Source organism: Erithacus rubecula (genome assembly GCF_903797595.1).
Source record: "Erithacus rubecula genome assembly, chromosome: 1".
NCBI lineage: Eukaryota > Metazoa > Chordata > Aves > Passeriformes > Muscicapidae > Erithacus > Erithacus rubecula.
In genome coordinates, this window is record NC_136658.1 from 95,316,712 (window position 1) to 95,340,495 (window position 23,784).

Below are 23,784 nucleotides of genomic sequence, written 5' to 3' on the forward strand. Positions count from 1 at the left end.
ACCTTAAAGCCCTAGAGGTGCAGCAGGCCCAGGAAGTGTGTTAAACTGCTTGGAAAATCCCCTTCTAGCCCAGGTCTACTTGGCATGGTGAGCACACACACTTACAAAACATCACAGCTTCACACCAGCCACTTCCAAGAACCTGCATTCTCCCCACGGCCCTGCAATTTCAAAACACTTGAAATGTATTTGTATTGTGTTTATCCTCTCCATTTTCACATCAAGGGAGCCTGTCAGCAATTTACTGTGGGGATGATCCTGTACAGAATCACTAGAAAATCACCTGCCACCTTTGTCAGCTCCATGCACAACAGCCCTGAGGCCAAGCACAGCTGGGTGGGTCCTGCTCTCAGGACAGGACACAGCTGGAGCTTGGGCACCTAAAGCTGTGTGTCTGTAGGGTGTCTATAGTGCCTGTAGGTGCTGCCTGCACCACCTCAGCATTCAGTCCTTTCAGGCAATGTCAAACTAGACAGCCCATACAGTAATTTTGTCTCCTGGGAATGTGCAAACTGGCTTCTGTAAACCACAGGTCTGACCCAGAATTTTTCTAAGGGCCTGTTCATTGTAGCTGGCAGTGTTTCAGACATAAAGCCAGGTTTTTTTTAGTGAGATAGTGATGGAAGACTAGAAAATTCCTGCCCTTTTGTTCCTCTGTGAAGGAGGACAAACTTGAACATTAGTGATACCATCTATTTTGTTGTCTTGTGGAAAAGTACAACAGACAGCTCCTGGTTGAAACTTGTTCTATTCCCATCTTTAAATCACTCAGATTTTGAAAGGATTTTTTCCAAGAAACAAACTTCATGTTACAATGGGTAAAATGTTAAGAAAGTGCCCATCAAGTAGTGCTCAAAAAGTGTTTTATAAATCTATAACACTCGTGTTAAAGTACATTTGAAATACCAAAGTTTGTGGGCAAAATAAAAGCATTTGTTGGTTTCTTTAACAAAAATGTAGTCACACTAAGATTGGCAGCAGGCCTTCTATTCCTTAGGTTTTTTACATAAATGCATGCTGAATTAAAAGATCAATGATGGTGTCATTGGCACATAATTTGCAAATGCTTTGAAAGATGTTTCTTGTATTTTTGCATGACCCATGTATTCAATGTGGGTGAGTTGTGGGAAGAGAAAGAGTATGACAACTCTATAATCTCCATACAAAAATAAGAGTAATAGGCCAAAGCTAGTTATTCATATCTTGAGAAGGGCAAGAAGAACTTGTTTACTCTTTACAAGACTGATTCATTGTTTTCTATTTTCTGAAAAATGTCTCACTGAAATTCTTGCTTCAATCCTGACATTTTTACTGTGTTTGGATCCTGAATTTAAAAAAAACAGAAGTAAGAAACCTGCACATTCTAACATGATGTAATTTTGCTGGATATCATGTTTACCCACTTTCTTCTTCTGCCATGACTTTCAGGTGCCTTACAGATAGCCAGACCTTTGAAGGGTGTCTATGCAAGTATCCCAAAATATTAGTCAAATTCCAAAAGACCAGAACTGGTCACAGTTATGTTTTATCAACTTCAGATAAACATTAAAATAACAAGCAAGTTTCCAGTTCTCTCTCATTAGCTCTGCTCTGACAGAAGACAGACTGCCAGCTCCATCATTTGGAACACATCCATGTGTGCTGTGCATACTTCCCAAAAATGGAACCTGGTTTATCACAATTTAATGGTGTGACTAACCTGACCCAACAGAGTAGCCACTGATTTTCAACATTGACTGAAAACAATTCTCTGTCACCTATTTAACCATAATTACCTGACATGATACTGGATAGTTTACTTCCTCAGGAGAGTCAGTCAAGCAGAGCATTGCATTAGCTAGTTTGGTTTTTGGCTTTACATTCAAAGGAAAACTGCTGGCTAATCAAGAAAACACATACACAGTGTTTCTCTTATTTCTCTTGTGCATGTTATAAGGTTTCAAACTGACACATCCATTTGAGACCACACTAATCAGCACACTATTGACTGTGTGAAAACGTACAACATGTTTGAAAGTCAATGAATGAAAAGCAATTCCTTGTATATACTACAACTTTGTGAGTACCAGTTTCTGGAGTAAAGACACCTGTAACAAGGTGCCTTTATTTCTAAAGCATTGCCAACAATGAAAAAAAATTCTGGCTCAGACCTGTGGTTTACAGAAGCCAGTTTGCACATTCCCAGGAGACAAAATTACTGTATGGGCTGTCTAGTTTGACATTGCCTGAAAGGGCTGAATGCTGAGGTGGTGCAGGCAGCACCTACAGGCACTATAGACACCCTACAGACACACAGCTTTAGGTGCCCAAGCTCCAGCTGTGTCCTGTCCTGAGAGCAGGACCCACCCAGCTGTGCTTGGCCTCAGGGCTGTTGTGCATGGAGCTGACAAAGGTGGCAGGTGATTTTCTAGTGATTCTATACAGGACCCATCCCCACAGCAAATTGCTGACAGGCTCCCTTGATGTGAAAATGGAGAGGATAAACACAATACAAATACATTTCAAGTGTTTTGAAATTGCAGGGCCGTGGGGAGAATGCAGGTTCTTGGAAGTGGCTGGTGTGAAGCTGTGATGTTTTGTAAGTGTGTGTGCTCACCATGCCAAGTAGACCTGGGCTAGAAGGGGATTTTCCAAGCAGTTTAACACACTTTCTGGCCCTGCTGCACCTGCAGGGAAGAAGAGTTTAAAGGATCATGGCTTTTAAGCACCTGGTCATTGGTGCTTAAAATTGATGCTGAGTGATAGGAAAAACAGTGAATTGTGTGAGAGGTAAATACTGTTGGCTCTGCTGATTGATTTGTATGCAAATGGTGGGGACAGTGCTCAGACCATGCTCCCTGACTACTCTTTACACCCCAACAACACAAGACAATACCTCTGTCTGCTAAGCATTGGACTTCATTTGCTAAAGAGCAGAAGACCTTTGAGGATGGCTCAGGAATTTTACTGTGCCCAGGTGAGCTTGGGAGTGGCCAAACCATCCCATCACACACGGTCAGTTCCTGTGTCTCCAAGATCAGGTGGTTTCCATGTCCCCATCCCTCTGTGTCTCAAGTGGCCCAAGGCTTTCTTGTAGTTCAAGATTATTATCCATAAATGCAGCATTTGAAAGGGAAGGAGCCAGCTGGGGGCTGGGGAAGGTTAAATTGCATTTCTTCATCTGTGGTGCTGCTAACACAAAAGATGTGCTTAGGGGTTTTAGCATGTTCTCATGTTGGCTAAATATAGATTAAAAGGGATTCAAGCTCTTCAATGTCCTTTTGGCAGGGAAATTGCATGTTTTACAGGGAAAATATAATGGTTTGAAATTTTATATTCATATGCAACTGTGAATTAAAAATTACTTATTGAAAACATGTAAAATAATAATGTAGGGAAACTGAAGTTGCTTCCTCTTGTCAGAAGTGACCTTGCTGTTTTTATTAGAATCTATTGTGTCGGGTGCTGAGCATTCCTCCTTTGCCCATATCTAGCCACGTTTCATTTTGTGAACTGTGAAGCTGAAGTCCTGCAGTGCATCTAGGCACTGACTGGAGGATTCAATGAGTGTTTATGTGGAGACTGTGTGTTGCTGGAGACTTTAGTTGATTCCCATCTGCTGCAGATCAGGGGCTTCCTGGGGATGCTTCATGAGGCAGGTTACCATAGCACCAGGCTCCTCAGATGTAGCATTATGCTGTTTCACTTGTCTGAGCAGGACTAAAGGAGTGATGTGTATATTATGTTGCATTTCTCAACATAGTCATCTCTAGTCTTGTACAAAACAATCATTACCCAAGAATCAAGGACATTGTGCTCCTGCTTAAGGATAGAAATTAAGAGAGGAGGTTCTGCATCACTTGTAAATGAAGATGAGTTTAGAAATGACATTGGCATTGATCGATTGATCTAAAGGGAACTTCAGTGAGGCACAAAATGCAAGATCAGGTAAAGAAACTGCACCAGATTCTTACAAAGTTAAGGCATCTTTTCACACAAGTAATTTTTGTCAGGCTCACAGGAGTTAAGGGAAAATTTCTGCTGTGCTGGAGTCAGTAAAGAGAAAAAATAAAAAATAAAAAAAGCTTCTATCTGGCCATAGAAATTTCTGTGGCTGTAAGGTCACTGGAAAACACAAATAAGTTTTTTTAAAAAGCTCTGGTTTTGAACTTCTTATATTCTACCCCATATTTATGACTGATGACTACTTTTAAAGTGATGATGCTCATATTCTTAACAAATTGCTGACACTCCCCTTTTGTGATACAGTTGAGCTGTCCAGAAAAAAATAAATAATTTCACATTACATATATATATATATATGTGTGTGTGTGTGTGTGTAAATAACTAACTAACTAAATAAATAAATAAAAATGTTCCTGTAATGGTTACATGTGGTATAAATTTCTATCACTACCCCTTGTATGTTTCATTATGGAATCAAAATCATGTCATCCTTACTCCTTTTTTACTCTTCTGTTGAATTTCATTCTGATTTTAATGCAATCCATCTTAAACCGAACCAAACCCAACTAATTATAGAATCTGATGGTTTCAATGTCGCTGTTTTGAGCACAGCAGTACGTGACTCTGTGTGTCCAGTGGGTCAAGGAGGCCAGACTGGGGCAGGGCCAGCTGCAACAGGTCACTGGTCAAAAGTCCATGCAGGGCCTGGCTGACCATGGCCTGTCTATGGCACAGCCCACACTGGGCTGGGGGCTCGAGTGAGGCTGGGCAGGGCAACCAGTCCCCACATCCCCAGAGCCCCCAGGGACCAGAAGATATCTTCATTTTCCCCACCACATTTGCTACTGACCTTTTTTTAAGAAGAGGCTTTGTTAAACAAACACTCCCAAAAGAATGGGCCAAAATTTCAGCTGCAACTGAATGTTAGAAAGCAATGCTTCATTTGAACTTTTCTGCAGTAATCATTATTTCTGCAATCATCAAAGCCAAGTAACAAAGGTGTATGAACAGCAGGTTAAGTCTTTGTCTCCTTAGAGAATCTAAGAAAGGCTTGTCACAGTTTGCTGTGGTCTCTCCAGCTGATTAAACAAAGCCTTCCTTGTGTGGGTTCTGAAACTTAAAAAAATTCTTAAAATAATTCACTGAAAGTATAATGGATACAATGTCAATTGCAGCATGACTATATTTGCTGCAATTACACCAAGAAGGATTATCATTCAAATGCAAAATATGAGGCATGTATAACTGCAGAGTCATGACATATTGTGCATATCATGGCTCAAGCAACTGAATTGTATTTGACATTTGTCTGCCCATATCTTTATCCCTTTCCCTTTGCTTGTGCTCCTGCTTTATTGTGTACCAGTTCTTTCTTTCAGTGTCCAGGATGAATCATCAGTGCAGAAAAATACTGATGTTGTCTTGATTTCTGTAGCAAAATACTCCATATCTAGGAACAAAGGGTATGACAATGAATGCAACATCTCAGGAAGTATTGTATTTCTAAATGCTATATATAAGTATATATGTGGGAGGTGGCTTTGAAATTTAGACTACTCTAGCAGAACTAAAAAGTCTGAGTAATGCTAAGTGCATTCATGATGTTTTTTGTTTTTTTTTCTTTTGTCTTTTTTTTCTCATGTTTGTTTTGTTATCACTGTTCTTATCCTGCAGGGAAATTACTACTAAGGAACTGACTTCCATCTTGGTTGCAAAATTGATTATGTTCTACCCCTGGAATAATTTAAATTAGTTGTGCTGGGGGCCTGAAATAAAATGCTATTATAGCGGAAAAAATTCTCAAAGCTTCATGTCCTAAGCTAATAACAAGTCCTGTCAAACTGAAGCCTATCCAACACTTTTAGCCTAAACAAATTCTCCAGTTTCAGTTTCAGAAAACATTTGCCATTTGAGCAAAATTGGTTAGGTTGTTAGGATATTTTAAAGCAAAAATAGGGGCCAGCAAGGTTCCTTTCAAAAGGCAAAATCAATGGAATAAATGACATTAACATGTGCAAGTGCAGTCTGGTGCATACAACAGTATTAAACATTTTTGCAATAAAAAGCCATCAGCCTGGAACAGCTCAGCTTTCTAAGCTGATAACATTTTAGTGAGAAAATAACTTTAATAATCCCCCTGAACATCATATGCATGCACAAATTATTAGATTAGACTGTCCTAGTTATTTGGTTATTACAAGGCTTCTGCAGGAATCACACCCAAGCCACAGGAAAACACCAATTAAAAAACTCCAAAGCCTAAAGATAGCATAATTACCAGGGGGAAATCAGTGATTAAACTATAATATTTAAAATAAATGGCAGTGTTGAAAGGCTTTTCCAAAATGTGTTTTAATAATGTTTGTCTCTGTTAAGCCTTGGAGGTAAATAGACAAACCAGTATAAAAAATAGGAACTTCTCTTCCAACTAAAAAACTGTTCACAGCAAAAAGGGGGGCAGAATGAATCAGGGAATCCCATGGCTTTGTAGTTTTTCAATTGAACCCCAAGTTAACTTAATTGGATTCTTCTCCCCTATATTTCTATTCTTCCCTCCCTCCCCCTTTGAATACATGACCTGGCTTTTCAAATTGATTTGACCAGCAGGTATCCTTTATCATAATTCCCTCTTCAGTAGGCAGAAATGGATCCTTCCAGAGAGCCAATTCATCCCTGTGGCCAATCAACAACTAAAGCAGATGGGTTGAAGTCTCCCCTGGAGCTCCCTATCTCTTCAAATGATGACATGAATCCTCCCCCAATCATTGACAGAGCTGAGGACCTTTCCTCAGTCAGCAGCTTGAACAGATAGCAAATAACTTACCAAATAAATGAATGTAAATAAAGTGTTTCTTCATTCTAGACAGTGAGTGACAATATACAAGAGCCAGCTAAGCCATTGCTCCTCTTCTTCTCTTCATTGAAACAAAATTCAAGAATTTTTCTTTCTTTCCTGTGCAGCAGAACTGTTACCAGTTGAGCTTTAAAACCCCTTCTGTTCCCATCCTTGCCTGTGGCCTACTATTCCTATTGTGGGAGGTAGTAGAGATGCACTAGTATCCTATCAGGCTTGAACAGGCATTTAAGGTGTATTTCTCTCTTCCTTGATGAGTGCCAGTACCACTAATGTTCCAACAGAAAGACTGGCATGATTTTGTGTTACTATTCCCACAGTTACTGAGGCATTTCTTTAAAGGACCCAAGGCTGTCAGTGTGTTCCTGGCAGAATCTGAATACTGTGCACAGTCCTTATACATTCTTATTGTAGCTCCCAAATCATGTTTGACCCAGGTTGGAGCCAGAATCCTCCTTGCACATAGAAGGAGGGATTCTGGCTTGAGCAGAACTCAGCTGCCAGAAATGTTGAAGTTAAGCAGTGAAGGACCTACTGAATTTAAATTATCTCCAGAGTTAAGCAACAGCTGAACAAGGGCAAAGTGTTTGGACTTAAGCACTTAGATCTTTTCTAGATCTGTGATCAAAGGGACTGGATAGAGGGGAAAGATGAAATAAACACTCCCCTCCAGTTAATTTTTATCCCTTTGTACAGCTACTGGGTGAAAAAGAAAAGAGTAAGTTCTTATGAGAACTGGATTGTTAAGGCCAAGAGGGGAATGTGGCTTGAGTTGAGTTGAAAGAAAGAGCAAACTATGATACAGCAAATTACTTTACAGGCCATTGGACCTAATGCAGTTATGAGAACTCACCTGCCCTGTAAAAGTGGGTTATTTTCCTCAGTAAAGAGATTGTGAGGTGTTATCGTAGCAATGGAAAATCAGTGCCAGTGCACCTGCTGCATGGCAACACCAGTGCCAAGAGGAATGTTGACTTTCAGTCTTTCCTGAAGATATATTGAGGAGTGCTCAAAAAATAACAGCCCTCAGATAAGAATGCAGAGAGCTTCCCAAGAGCTCAGCAGATCCTCTGTGGAGACCATTCTGTGCAGGAATGCTGGGCAGTTCTGACACTATTCACTAAAGATAAGAATCTTGTGCTTGAGGATGTTTTATGCACCCCAACCTCTGGTAAAAGCATATTAATATTGACTGAATGACACTGATGGATTTTGATGGGATGTGCATGAAAAGAAATGTGGTGAGCATATTGGTTGGAGAACCAGGCCCTGCTTGTGGCTTTTTGTAAGCCCTTCTGCAGTTAGTTGGCAGCTGGGGATGTTAAACAGATGTGGGTTTGTTAGAAATGGGAAGCTCTGCCAGCTCTGTTCCTCTGCTCCCCTCCCACCTTAACACGAGTTAAGGTAATTTGTGCCTAGGGTAGGTCCTGTGTGAGTAGGACTGAGTGCCCTTCCTCCATTCTCACAGTTCAGACTGGGGCTGGGCTGCTCTGGCACACAAAACATGCTAAAAAAACAGCCTTTAAATTTTAATTTCCATACTTTAAAGTGTTTTTGTGTAGGAGTTTTCTGCACTTAAGCTTCCTGATATACAATTGATCAAAGTCATGGCTGCTGAAATAACATTAGGTTCAAGGCACGCTTTAGGCAGAGTAAGTGCTGCAAAATTGATAAATAAGTTTACAAAATAAATGTTGTATTGACAACTTAAACAAAAATCTCTCCTGCAGCTGCATATGCTGGAACATCTCCCTTGCCCTCCCCTCACCTTACCCATGAGTATGGCCTGCTCTGAAAAAAACCTAAATCTGTTTGAATTTCTCTTCTCTGCTTTTTATTATGTCCAAAACCAAGCTGACAGCAGCAGCCAAGAAGGAGTGGGCACTATTGCTGCACATTTTTTCCCTGCCTATCTGCTGTTTTTCTCCTGATGTTTCTGACAGTGATACAGATATGCATTTCTGGCAAAAGGCCATTTGTAGAATGTTGGTGGTGCAGTCTCCTCAGGAAAGTTCTTGTGGGTTTGGGCAGTTCTGTGGAACAGTCAGCAATGTGGATTTGGGAAGGATGATCTGAACTCTAAAACACAGATTAGGATTCCATTCAGAGCTCTGCCACTGGCTCCTCCTGAGAACCTGGGCAATATACTTACCATATCCCACCTTAATTTCCCTATTTGTAACATGGAGCTAAGAATGTTTCCCTACATTGCACACACTCATTGAGAAGCAGGTGGATTAGCCTCTTTAAGACTCATCATTAAGATCTGTCTGAAGAAAGAGGCAGAGAAATACTCCTTTTATGAAATACTGTAATTTGAAATACTCCCTACTCTTTGAGTCTCATTAGATGCAATCTACTCTTTGCTAACTTGTGATGTTCCATGCAAAGCAGTTCTCTAATTTTCTTTTGTTTGTTTTATTTTCCATCTCCACCATAATTGGTAGTGATTAAATGTCATTTCATGTGAGAAATATGACAGGGCTCTCCAGCCAGGCAAGTACTTCCCCACAGCTCTAAGTAATGATGGAGCAAGTGTAACTGAAATTTCTGACATATTGTAATAACTTATCATACTGAAAGAGAGCTCTTAAATAAAATATGCATAAAATTTGTATTTCTAGTCATGTGTGTCTCTCCTCATAGATTTGATAGTGGGGTTAGAGTTATTAAGAAGTAGGATTTTTCAAAAGATTTGTATATTTATAGTGAACATGAGTACTGGGTATCATGTCAATACAATCCAGGCTTCTGCACAGGACTAACAGACTTTTCTTTTGATCTAAAAGGAGTCAAATCTGTGTACTATGTGCTGAGTCATAATAGAAATGGAGGATGTAATGACCAGGTGGATATAAATGATGCAGGTGTGAATTCCTACATTTAAGTTAGTAGCAGGAGCAGACCAATGTTGTAAGAATATTTAGTTCTGGTGGTGAGCTACATTACCCTAGACTTACCAGTAAGGCAAATGCTCACAGAATGATCCAGGAAAGATACAGGTTCATTTCCAAATATGCATATAAAATTCCTGGCTTAGGCAGTTCATTAAAATCTCCTGAAAGAGTTATAGTTTAACCCTGATCTTAGACTTAAAATTCTGACCAGTGTGTCTTCTGAGCTTCCTTAGAACTTTAAGAGAGAGACTGAGGGTGGGGAGTAACATGACTAGTTTCAAAGCTTTGTTCTTCTCCAGCTACTTATGGAACTGACAGGGGGAAGCTATATAGGTTGTTATTTATATGTAGGCTGTTTTCTTCTCTTGCGTAGGCTGACTCGGTTCTGCAGCTTCTTTTAAGTTACACGAGTCAGCTGAGCATGCCAGAATTGTATGAGAGTCAGAAAAGCTGCTCCATTTTCCCTTCCTCTCCCACTTTGAAATGTGCTGTGCCCAGCCTGAGGAATTTGGGCTCATGCAGTGGCTGTGCCAGGTGTCCCCACGATCAGAGGGACAGCAGAAAACAGGCTCTGGGGCACCAGGTCTGTGACTTTGCAAGAGGAACAATCCCAAGCCATAGCTTTGGAGTGGATGTGACTTTATCTTCTTCTCACAATGAGGTGTCAAAAGGGATTAAAAGTTTAGCTGAACTTAAAAATTACCCATGTTTAATCAGAACATGAATAGAACAAGAAAAGTTAATTTTTTTTTAATTTTTTTTTTTTTTTAGATAAACAAAAGTCAGAGCAGCAACATAAGACTAAGCAGGAATGCAAAAGTTCATGCACAACCCTCCTCCCACTTACTGTGTCCTCAATTATAACCATCCCAATGGTTTTAAGTGGCAGAAAACTCAATTTGGTCCCCTCTGGGCTTTCAGGAAATTATTCTGGCCATCATGTCTGAGAGTTTCTCAGTACAGTTTCTTCAGATCTCATATCATAAAGGCTTTTGAACCTTCTCTGTTTGAGATTAGCAGTTGCCCAGAGATGCAGATGTCTCTTCTCCTTGTAGGTGTTCAACCTGTGTTTCACAGACACAGTATGTGACACAAACTGGGAACAGACACACAAACAGAAGTAAAAGGACTATACCATCAATTATATTGCCACTGCTGTAGCAAAGATGTGACCCAACACATCATATGCAAGACCCTGTAAATTTGCAAGTAGAAATAAGCAAACCAAGTTATCTGGTCCTTACTTCCTGCACAGATGAGCAGTCTTCACTGTGAGTCTTCACTGAGCAGTGGTGATATCTTGAGTAGCTCCCTCCTGGCTGTCTCCAGCCTTTTCATAAGGTGAGCACTCATCTGTCAGTATCATCAAGTCATTCTGGCTGCGAGATTTTGCTTGCCACAGAGCAACAGAGTTCAAGAAGCCTTGAGCATGTGGTATCAGGCTGGCATGAAAACCATTCCCTTTACTGTGCTGCAGGGCTCTGGACCTTGAGGGCCATCCAGCAGCCTTTCTGAGAGGTGCTGTCCTCCAAAGAGCTCTCCATCTCTACTCCAGACTGCTTCTGTCACTGTGCTGATGCTGTGGGGGCAGCTGGTGCTCAGTGGTGTGTGGTTCCTTGGAGAGTCTCTGGCTGCTTTAACTACAGCTGCAGACTACACAACAAATATAGCCACCATGGCTTTAGAAAAGGGGTGAGGAAAAAAGAGCAGTTTATAGGAGTAAACATTGGCAGTCAGGCAAAGCAACCAAATAAACTTCAGAAAACAATTTTCCTGTTATGAAAGCCCAGTACTTTGGCTCAAGGTTAAATTGAGAAGGGAATGTAAATGTGCTCCATACATGAGACTGCATGACTAAAAGGCTTCTGCACAAACATTAAAGTGATGATGTTCTTAGTTATTGCTTTGATTATATATTTGCACTAAGTTTCTAACTATTGTGACTCAAAATTATTTCACTCAGCCTGAGTGAAATGTGTGATGACACTGTTTTGAACAAAGCTCTTGGTATAAGAGTCCTGGAGACTGTTTAACATCACAGTATTATTCAGAAAGTTCTTGGACTTATAACTCAGGTGAAAATGAAATTATGTGAAAAACATGATAGCTGCAAACAAAATCATAATACAAGATTCTGCTTGGAAACAAAGGTTCAGGATTTGGGACAGCCAGTCTTTACTCTAAATCAAGAAAGTTTTCTTTTTGTCCTTTGAATCGTCAAGGAGACAATTATGCAGCAACTCAACACCAAGTTATTAAAATAATAAAAATCTGCACCATAAAATGAGCATGAAAGGTGACTCTGTCTCTCCTGTGCTTAAACAGCCTTGTGAGTCCTTGCAGGTGTTCCTGCTGGTTCCACACCAACACAAAAGGGAGCTTGCAATGATATGATGATGTGTCCTCTGCAGGTTTTTCCTGCTTTTTGTTTTTCCAGGTCTGGTCTTCCATAAAGGGGTTGAAAGCATAATGCACTTAGCAATGTCAATTGGTCAGACATCTCTGACTGGAAAGGACAGGGAGATCTCAATTAGGAAGTACTACAGAAAAGAGGATAAAAAGATCATTACATTTCAGGGGATGTGAAGAGGGAAAGCAGGGAAGAAGGTACATGCCAGTAGTTTCAAACTGTGCAGGTCTGCACACCACAAAGGCTGGTGCTCCAGGAGCCCTCAGGTCCAGAGTTTTCCCCAAAAGAGGTGCTGCAGGCTGGTGGTCTGTAGATGGTTAGTGGGACCCCAGAGTGGGCCAGGCAGGTCCTTGTTGGAAGAGTCCATGGGAACATATGGATCACTCTGCTTTCTCCACCATCCCCAGAGGGGTGAAAAACAGAGGTCTGGGCATGCAACCTGTGTTTCACCACAGGCAATGGTGATGCTGAGCCTGCAGGCTCAAGGGTGTGTGATAGGTACATTTACATTAACCTGGCAGTGCTGAGCCCTCTAGAATATGGAAACTGATTCAGTTGAATTAAAAAAAGGAATCTTTGCATTAATCTTGCTCAATACTGCTCTTCATTCACCTTTATTTGAATTCCATTTCCTTTCCTCTAACCTGCCCTCTTTATCCCATTTTCTTTCTTTGTGTTTATTAATATTCAGACCATCAATTTCTTTCAACGTACATTCTCACCTTTGCCATATTCTATTATTTCCATTTTACATCCTCTTTCAATTCTGCATCTCCTTAAGTGCCTTACTGCACATGAAATGGGACTCACTCACACTTACAATTGGAATTGGATCATGTTATCCTGCCAGAGCCTTTTTATTTGGCATCGGCTCAGCTTCAAGATCTGTTTTTACAGATGTTTTCATCTTTCATTTTAAAACTTTTTTTTTTCAAAGATAGAAAGAGAAGAAATATAAAAGTATAAAAGATAAAATTTTCATGGACTGTATATACAAGATCTATTTATTATATCATTATTGTCAGTTACTTGCATTATCCAAATAGAAAGCATTTTTTCCTCTTCCAGTTCGATCAGATAAAGGAAGCAATTCAGAATCCGGAGCCAGTAGATATGCTTAGATAAAAATGATAAGTGGCTCAGTAATAGTAAGTAACTGATCAAGTAATAGTCAAGAAAGAAGCACATGGGGTTACTGAGTAATGTAATGACCTAACCCATTCTCAGGTTTTTAGTCTGATCTATATTTATTTTTGATAAGGCAATTTTCTCTGACCAAAGGTTTACTCTGATTTATCCATTTCTAACCCAGAGAGACTGGCAGTCATAAAAATAAACAATGTCTTTTCCTACTAGATTACATTGCTGAAAGAGCTAAAAAATACAGAATTTAGGAGTATAAACTTAGAGAAGAATAGAAAATTAACTCTTTTTTCACAAACAGCAGAGACCAAAAGTGGAAGAAAAAAAGCCATATTTCCCTAGGCATCCTTTTATAATTTTAGGTTTTTGATGTTTGGTTCAGTGAATTGGATCACTTTTAGTGGTTTACTTAGTTGTGACTACAACAGGAAATACAGCACAGAGATGTTGTAGAATGTTCTGAAGTCATGTGAGATTTAACTCAATTTTTATGCTATCCAATGAAGAAATAATACTTGAACATGTATGTATACATGTCCTTAGTATTGATACCCTGTGTGATCCTTACCTGCTTTACTTGGAAGGAAGACATTTGTTCCTATTGCTACAAAAATGAAATTCTGACTTGTTATTTGATAACAGTTATGAACTGAGTCAGTTAACTCTTCAAAGGTCAGTGAATAATGCAATTTGGTGCAATTCTTCCTAACTGGATGGCAGAGGTAATAACTGAACCTGCATGGCTATGGCTGAGCTGAATGAAGATTACTTTTTACCTGAGGCAGCTAAAGAACTTTGGGATCTACAAACAAAAGAAGTTTTCTAAAGCTGAGTTAACAAAAAAAAAAAAAATCAGAAAAGCATGATCACAGAAGAAAAGCCTGCCTTACAGAAGTAGGCACTCTGACTGTGCTCAGATGCATACCACATTGAATTCTGATTTCAAGTGAATCTTAAATATAAATGTTTCTTTGGTCAATATCAGCATTTGAGTCTCTTTAGGCATTTAATGACATTATTCAATGATCAGGCTAGTGATTCTTGCTAGCAAATTTGCAATCTTTCTCAGTTTTTTTCCTTAGTGATTGTTTTTATCCAAGCTCTCATCCACTGAAAACTTTACCACTTAGAGTCCAGATATCCAAGTGAGCTTTTAATGACATTAAAGAAACATTATATGTTGATTTCACTGAGAAGGAAGAGCCAAAATCTCCTCATTGTAAACAAGACCCAAGACTGGCATTTTCATCTGTCTACAAGGGTTGACAGGATATGTTTTCACCCATGTCTTAATGCAACCACATATAATTCTCAATTTGCTCTGAGCTCAGCTCATGTGTGGGGGTGTTTCTGTGTGATAAATGCCTTTCAATTATTTAGCAATAAGGAGCTGCTTCCTTGTAGCAGAGACATCAATCCTTATTTGTCAGCTTTGTAAACTGATCACCATGGCTGCACCAATCTGTTGATTACTTTCTTTGGTTCATACTTTCTTTGGTTCATACACAAGAAACATGACAAATATCAGTATTATATATTTTATTTCTGCCAATATGAGCTTGCTTTATTTACAAGCCAAATGAAGATCACTGAGATGTGCTGAGATGGTAGGGCTGTAGTAACCTATGGGGGATATGTGAGTGCAGAGTCCTAGGGTTTTTGTGGGGCAGGAATATTTCTTCTCCCTTTGAATGTAGAAAACTGTGTTGGAAGTTTGATTGGTTTTCAAGGGAAAAAAATCAAATGGGTCTAAGTGCTTATTCAAGACCAATTTCTTGAAGAGAGAAGAAGACTAAACATACAAAGTGAGACCAAGGAAAAGAGCAAGTGATGAGAAGCTGATGTTTGGTGTTGCAGTTTATTCCTGGGACAGCTCAAGCACAGGCTGTGGGTGTTTCTGGCTGACCAAGCAGTGCTGCCTCTGTCCATCACACTGGGTGGTGTGAGGTGCTCTTGGTCTCCAGCACCCCTGCAGAGCACGTCCTTGTGGGACAGCTCAGCCATAACCTTTTCACCCAGAGGGCAGAGAGAGACAACCAGGCTGAGGAGTTGTGAGAACCACAAATTGCTGTTCACACATAGTGTTAGATGTGTCTGAGCTGGTGGGACAGGTGTGGTCCCCAACCTGTTCCTCCCCAGCATTTTTCAGGATCAGGGCAGTGAGAAAAGTCAGCAGTGCCCTGATGCTTGCCAAAGTCCTAATAAATAATGAGCAGAGGAAATTTCACTTTTCCCCTCTCATTTTTCTATAATTTCAATCTGTTTCCACAGGGGGCTAAGGCTCTGTTCAACCTTAGTTCCATTCTACCATGGTTTACAAGGCATGAACTCAACACTGTTCTTGGGCAGGGCCACCAGAACCTCCAATTCCCAAATAATTTAACATTTCACTTCTATACCTTGTTAACTATTTCTGCAGTGGTCTGAGCTAGGCTTGAACTCCTGAGATATGAGACATTTCCAGACATTATTGTCATCTTGAAAGAGTTACAACGAGCAGTTGAATATCAATATATAAAAGTGCACTTTTTGACCCCAGTTATAATTTCAGTTAATGTTACTTGATGCTCAGGGCAGAGGTCAGCCTGTCCCTGCATCAACAATGCACAAGAAAATCTCACAGTTTGCTCCCAAGCTGAGCACCAGCACCATTATCTGTCCAAATCACAAGCCTTTGTTTTTTCACCTGTAACCTGCTTTGTTAGAAAAAGTGCCTTAAGCTATCACTCAAACTTCTTTGTCTGCAAAATAGTCATACTATTTTTAGAGAAATGGAGGGCTTTTGAATCACAGAATCAAAAATGAGTAAGATTGGAAGGGACCACAGTGGGTCATCTGGTCCAAGCTCCCTGCTCAAGCAGGGTGAAGTGGAAATCATCTGCATGCTGTCTTAAATTTACTGTACAGAAAGAATGAATTGCCAGGAATAGGAAATACAAGGGAACTACACCATATGATTGCACAAAATGACACATGATGAGTATGCCAATGCTTCATATGGCCTTGGGAAATAACCCCAAGCAGTACTGGCTTCAGTAGTCTGCTAACTGATTTTGTATTCACGGTGTTACATTTTTCAAAGGTGGAAATACACCACATGAGAAGAAAGATCAAGATGTGTCAATAGACACTGTCCATGCTAAAAATAAGTATTTTATTGCTTTTCTAAACCTGGAAGACAAGTTTATTCCTTTTTGTTTGTTTGTTTTTGTTTTTGTTTTTTGTTTTATGTTTCATATAGAATATAGCTAACTATATTTAAAGGCATGTCAGTCTCTGGTGTGCAGTTATTGCTCTGTCCTCCCTTTTTCACATCCAGCAGGATGTACTACAACACAGCCCTGTGTCATTTGAACCAAGTGTTAGCCTTGTCCTGCAGAGTGTTGGAAATTCCTGCAGTTTCTTGGGGTCCAGCCCCACTCAGATGTTGGGGATCATCTTTCTTTCTCTCTTCAATAAGAGTTGAATGGAACTGGCACAGGGGAGCTGTGACCACTCACAAACCAGACCTGTATTTTTGGCATCTTGGCCTGGTTAGCACAACAAAAATAGCTGGTAGCCCTAGTACTGAATTTTGTTACGTGCCTGTGGTCACATCTTTGGACTCCTGCCCTGGGGGCTCTCTGAACATCTTTGGAAATGCCTTAACTCACTGATCTTCTTCTTCAAAGACTTGAAGGAAATTTCCCTTTATCTTTGAAGAAAAAACAAACCATAAATGTTTCTCATACATTTCCTGGCTTGAATGCAGTCAGCATTTATTTCTGCATCAGCAGTGAGTGGGAGGTTTAGCATCTCATGACTTGGCAGAACCAGCAATAGAAATAGAACAAAAATGTTTGGATGAATAGTTTATTCACTAAAAAATAGGCAATTTTGGGTTGCTGGAACAACTTGTGAATCCCTGCTGAGCTAGGTGGATATTTTCATATAGAATAGAGGGAGGGTAGTAGAATTTTTTTCACTCTGTTTAAATTAAAAATTTCTCACTTGTTTCGTGTTTTGCTTTGAAGATTACCCACTTTTCATTTAAAGCAATTTTTATTATTTGATTTGATTAAAAATGATACTTTGTTCTATTTCTACCTTTTCAGCCTGCAAAATTCTTTGAACCCTTTTTCTCCAAGAGTTTATTTTAATTCATGGGAGAAGTTAATTTCAAATTCTAAGATTTCATGGTAGCTGAACATTTTATTCTTTAAAAAACTTGTATAGAATATGGCATTGTGTAAAAACAGAGGTCTGTGGCTTTGTATCTTGAGTAAAAGCTATTTTTTTGTAAGATTCTACCTACCAAAATAAGTGAATATATGTTTTTTAACACAAACTGAGTACCTTTCACTGCATATTGAAGTAATTTCCACAGTGCAGAACCCTAGGAGTGGATGGATGTGTCTTTATTTGCATCTTATACTTGTTTGATAGAATCAGAGACTTAAAGAAGTTGTCTGGATTCTCATGAGGCATTGTAGCAAAAACAGAGCTCACATTTGGGTTGATTCAAAAATGTCAACAAATGACAGCTGCTAAGCTGCAGGACCCATGACCATGTTTTCCCCTGGATTCTCTCCACAAAAGCATTTTTCATTCTGGTGGTGACACATGGCAAAGGGGCTCAAGAGCTGTGGGACAGTCACAGTGACAAGATAAAAAGAGTTTGAGAAGTGGAAGGTTTAATCCCCACAAGTCCTTCACAAACGGTGGAATTCTCCTTGTACTTCCATTTCCAGGAACTTCACTGGTGTTATTGAGAACTGTGTGGAGAACAAACTGGTCTTTTTTTTTACAATGGGTATGGCCAAATAACAAATGAGGAAAACTATGAAGGGAAAGAAGCAGCTTTGTCACATTCACTATACTTAGCCTTACCATACTTGGCTCTTAGTGCAGACAGCTCTAATTCTGAAAAAGTTCCCTCATTAGCTGGCCCTAAAACATTTACAAAGCAGCTGAATAATTGATATAATTTATGGTTTTATTGGTGGAAGCCATTAAATTCCCTCCTCCCAAACAGTGTTAGGGAGGAAGCTTGGCAATATGCAGTAAAAAATGGAGCAGCTATTTAAAGAAAGAAAAGGACAAGAAAATCTTATTGAGCTTTATGAACATGAGAACTCTGAACAAGGCAGAGTTTCCAAATATCCACTTCTGAAAGTATTTTATAGCAAATGGAGCCAGTGTGCTGTTGGTGTTACAGGCTTTTCAGGGGAAGTTTTATAAGGTCTACCTTTGAAAACCAGCCTTATTTTTCATTTTATACATGCTAGCTTAACAATGTCAGGTTGGAATTTGTATTGTTGTTGGATTCTGTGCTGCAAGTGAAATTATGGGAAAGGTGGCAAATGCTTAGGTAACAGTCTCTATTGCATAAGGCTCCTTTCTGTTGTTCTCTGCTCTAATTAGGATTATATCAAGGTACTGACTAACAGAGATAATTCATAGGCTTTATCTAACCAAGTTAGTGTATATCAAACATACATGTATACCTGAAATAGCCTTCCAAAACTCCAGTCTGGGTCAAAAAGGAGAGACTGGAACTTTTAAGATACAGTTTTTTTGACTATAGTGTAGATATCTGTGTTCCACTTAGAGGAGTTTTGTCCTAAAATTGCTTGTTTCTTAGCAATAATTGGAAAAAAATCCCCATGGGTGCATAGTACTTTTAAAGTTAGGTGAGAAGAAACCTCCAACAAATAATCAGTCTGTACTCTCCTAGATGTACCCAGCAGTGACTATGGAGCATGGACATGGTAGTTAAGGAAACTGGAGGTACAGTACTCTTTGATGAGTCCTTGTCAAAGCAGGTGCTACAAGCCTTTAAGCTGAACAAACATATGAGTTTTCATGCTAAACTATGATCTGGGGGAAAAACCCCTAGCTGATAACATTGGTTTTGAGATTGGTAGAAGAACCTGACTAAGCAATGGATCTGTCTAGGCTATCATGATTTACTCAGTTTTGCAGACTCCAACTTCTATGAGCATATCAGAAAATTCCATAGGCTTTTAGGCTTTGAGCAGCACAATTCTGTATACACTGGAGATTCATAGGTAAGCTACATAAATTGATTTGAAAACAAAGGTGTCAGCTTTTACTTATTGCATTACTCATTGTATTTTACCATTTATTTATTTTTTATATAGTGCTGGCAGCAATTGCTTTCTGTTTTGCTTTAAAGCTGTGCCATGGCCAAACAATAGAACAAGCTATGTATCTGCCAAGGATATCGTGATTCCCTGATTCCAGGCCAGCAGGCTGGAGTTAAAATAATCCATCTGGCCCAGCAGTGATGTGGATGCCATTTCTGGTAGCACAGTGTAAGAGGCAGGATGGCTAACTCAGGGCTTCCTTTATCATTTTGCCTTCCCTGCTTTAGGCCCACCAGGACAGGATTTGCACAGTCAGAAATGCTGATTCTTCTGACTTCAGCTCCTTGCATTGTGCTGTCTCAGGCAGCACAGTCCAGCTGTTTATTCATTTCTAATACATCTCCTAAGGGATTTTGTAAAGGAAACAAGCTGCCCCTTCAAGGAAAGCAATGAACAATCTAATCTTAGCTGCATTTTACACAAATTACAGTGACTGGATTCCTACTGTGCCTCAGCCTGTGGCAGAGAGTCTGGGATATTTTGAGTTTTCTCTGGTTTTCACAGCTGCTCAGAAAAGACATAACTTGTACAATTTTTTATACATGTGAGAGTGAGCTACAAACCTGCTGTGTACCTAATTGAAAGGCACAGATCCATGGTGTCACCTCAGCCTGCTGCATGTCAGCCTGTGCAAGCTGTAAGGTGGGCATTGCCATTGGAGCTGCACTATTGCTACTGAAAGGCATGTTCCTCTGATGCAGCCTGAATAACAGCTCCTCTAAAATGTCCTTGTCAGTGTTCAGGATCTGCAGGATAAAGCTCTGTATCCTTTCTGTTGTGCTTTAAATGCCAGATCCTCTGCTCATATTGCTTGCTGAAGCACATAGTGCAGTATATTCCATTTGACATTAACAAAAGATCTTCTATGGATTTTGAAAAATGATGCTGTTCAAGCACCTGGCAAATAGGAGCAAAACCCACTGATAGAGGTGTGATTCCTTCCATCATGGAATGTTGTACAGCCAGAAGAGTGAGGTAATTTTAAATATTATGAAAAAGGTGGGGTTTTCCAAGGTGGAGATTTGTTCTCCTAAGCGTGAGTGTCAGGAACACAGCATCCTTTTCTGCTGCATTTTCAGACCACTATATATTTTTACTGCATTGAAATGTTTTACCTACAGGTTATTATTCAAATGTTTGTAATATCTCAGGGTTTAGTTACTATCCATTTTGCTTATCTTGATTCATCTGTATAGGGGTGCCAGGGTCTCTGTCAAACTGAGGTGACCCTGAGTACCTGAGACATCTCCAGGGGACTGGTTAATGTGAGATACTGAAGATTTGTGCTCTGCTGAATTAGAAAATGGATGCTAGGTACCTAATGTGTACCTAATTTGTGATGCTGTAGTTTAGACAACTGAGTAAAGCTCCAGGTGCCTCTTCTTTCAGAGGTGTTCTAAGCTCCTCCTTACCAGCATGAAGAAGAAGAAACTCTATTTGGATGTTGTTAATCTCATTGTAGAGAAGATGTGAAACAGTTCAAATGCCTTGCATCCTAGATATGCTCGTTCTTCTCCATGCCTTGATTTATTTATGTCAAAGCAGTTTATGCAACTAGCTCACATGGACATTGTAGACATTAAGTCAGATCATTGTAATTCCACTCAGGAGGTAATACCTGATAAACAACAAAGACAACCTGCTGTTACCTAAATCATAAGATTTCTGCTTAAAACTACAAGACTACAAAGAAAGGGAGAGACCAAACTCACCTGTGGAGAATGTACCTTTGATATGCATAGTGTGTAGCTCATTAATTGGCAAGTGTTTGGCCCAGTGTGGGTAATATGATAAAGATCTTGTGACGTGTGATTTAATATGTCTGATTTTATTGTGGACAAGTCAATTCAAATCAGAATAGATTTTTACTAGAAGAGAGGCAGCTGGTATTTTGGTATTTTTAGTAGATAATATCTATGAGGATTTATTTTTCTTATAGAGATGTTGGGTAAAGGTCAAGCAACAAGGATGGAATATTTAATTGGTAAAGTTGTATCAGCCCACAGACTAGAATACCCTGAGTTTACTTTGAGGTTGTGGATATCAAATATAGCTAATTAAGCAATATTGCAGTTGTTTCATAAAAAATTAAAAAGATGAAACCTATAAGCTTTCTACAGTTGTTTTTCAGTAGCTAATTTATCATCTTATATTCATATTCTTTTTTGCAAACTTTGATTGGGACTATAAGAAGACTTGTGTTTTGTTAAAGTAATCCTGATCTTTCTCTAAAGGCAATAACTCATTAGAGCATTATTTATGGACACTCATTTTCATTAATAGTCGAATTATGCATTTGTTATCAGCCAGTAAATTAACAAATCAAAACACAGCACAAGAAAAGCCCATCTCATGGAACTCATGCTGCGCAAAAATGTGTTTATTTTTTTCACATCGATATCTTCAGCTTAGTTTGAGATATGACATGCTGTGTCCTATTTTTTTCTAGGTCTCCTATGTAAAAGCTATCGACATTTGGATGGCTGTGTGTCTTCTCTTTGTCTTTGCTGCTTTGCTGGAATATGCAGCAGTCAACTTCGTCTCACGGCAGCACAAAGAGTTTCTGAGGCTCCGAAGAAGGCAGAGGAGACAAAACAAGGTACAGCTGCTCTTTACCTGGGGTGACTGGATGTGCCCTGACTCCTGTGCTCATGTGCAATTGATTTCTTACTTCTTGTCCTTTCAGGAGTCTTTTTCTAAAGTTTACTTTTGAGTGATTTGCTCCTTATAAAGAGCTGATAATTGGCTGCTGGCTTTATTTGCAGTTTATGAAGTTATCGACAAATGTCAGTAATTGGTCACCATTTCCAAGAATTTTCTTCTCTTTGTGCAGCTGCTGAGACAGCTGGACCTCTACAAATACTGTGCTGCTATTTGGCACCACTGGTGGATAAGGATCTGTTGGATGCAGTGATACAGACAGAGGAACAATATTATCCAGAACATGCCTGTCTATTCTAGTGCTGCCCTAGCTAGCTGTGCTAAAATGGGAGATTCCCTAGGATAGCCCATTGCAATGATTGACAGCTCTGCCCTCACTTTTAGACCACCAGCAACTGCTGTTTTTCCCAGCTAAAACCACAAAACATGGCCAGTTTTAAAAAGAAGAAGGATTAGGAGAATTTTCTCTCTGAATTCTGTCATTTCACAATTTGCCACTGATATAAACTTTAAATTTTTAGCAAAAGACCTCTTTGTGAGTGTCATTACCACATAATTTTATGCCAGTGACTGAAATGTAGAATAAGGGCTGTTTGGATTTAACCTAGATGTCAGTCTGGAAATAATTTTCAGAACTTTGTTCATCTGTCCTGAGTTGTTTTGTTTTGTTTTTTTTCAGTAAATGGGAAGACAAGAGTAAACATTAAATTAAGTTTTATTTGAGTTATGATCATTCCCATGTCTAGGGAATGTGGAACTGTAAACTCTTACATATACATTTGCTAGGTGAAGTAAATATTTGCTTGAGCTCCATGAGTGCTTCAAGCCACAAATAATGGTTTCCTTTATAAGAGGGATGACAACAATGTCACAGGGCATTTGTGTTTTGACAGGTCTGTCTAATAAATGTTCTGTAGCTAATGTAATATTTGATGGATACTCTGGGAAGAAATCCAGTGCTTTTCTCTGGTTTAATGTTATTGTCAGATGAATTGAGATTCCCGTGAAGATTAGATTACAGGAGAGAGCAGAGCAGAGATGCTTGCCTGTCTACTGGCACTTATGCACTGCCACAGGAGCCTTTGTGTTCAAACCCAACGTGGCAGCAGCAGAAGCTTCTGCATAGCATCTGTAATTTCATTTTTGGATGCAAGGTGTTTTTTAGAGGTGAACAAGTAGGTAAGCAGCCATCCTTGGTAAGTAGAAGTATCCAGTGATATTACTCAAGCTTATGAGATTTTGGTCCATGGAAGTGGTCATTCATCAGCTTTGAAAATTGTTATTTTGGTGACTGTGAAAAAAAAGCTATTTAAAACCAAATCATCAGAAAACTTGTGTTTATCCTAAGCTGAGTGGTGCAGGGATTCTTTGCAAAATAAGTAATGGCATAATTAAATACAAGGAAATGCGTAGCTAAAAGACATCTACCCATTTGCATAGGCTTGCTTTTTTTTTTTTTTTTTTTCCTATGAATCTGATTGCATGAATTTCAAAATAGGGAACAGTGTTATGAAGGCAGTTTCTTTTGGAGACATTTTCTGCATCTCTGTACTTGATTTTGTCTCTCACGATTTTCTCGGTTTGTTTTGCCTTGAAAGTGAATCTCATTGTTTTGCATGATGGTCTTCTCTAACCAAGCCGTTCTTCTCTTTGCCTGTTGTGTGTGTGTGTTGTCACGTTGCTGCTGTGTATTCCCATTCTTGCTGCTGCTGTCCATGCTGGCAC

At 39.5% G+C, this 23,784-nt stretch overlaps 1 protein-coding gene across 4 annotated transcripts in view; it reads left to right on the forward strand.

The window, feature by feature from the left end:
* GLRA2 (glycine receptor alpha 2) overlaps positions 1-23,784 on the forward strand; it is a gene marked incomplete at its 3' end in the record, with an annotated part of 129,959 nt that overhangs the window by 81,312 nt on the left and 24,863 nt on the right. For all 4 annotated transcript variants that reach the window (XM_079307401.1, XM_079307404.1, XM_079307403.1 and 1 more), the window contains one exon: positions 21,848-21,997. In XM_079307401.1, the coding sequence (XP_079163527.1) occupies positions 21,848-21,997 (150 nt within the window). The remainder of the gene's footprint in view (positions 1-21,847; positions 21,998-23,784) is intronic.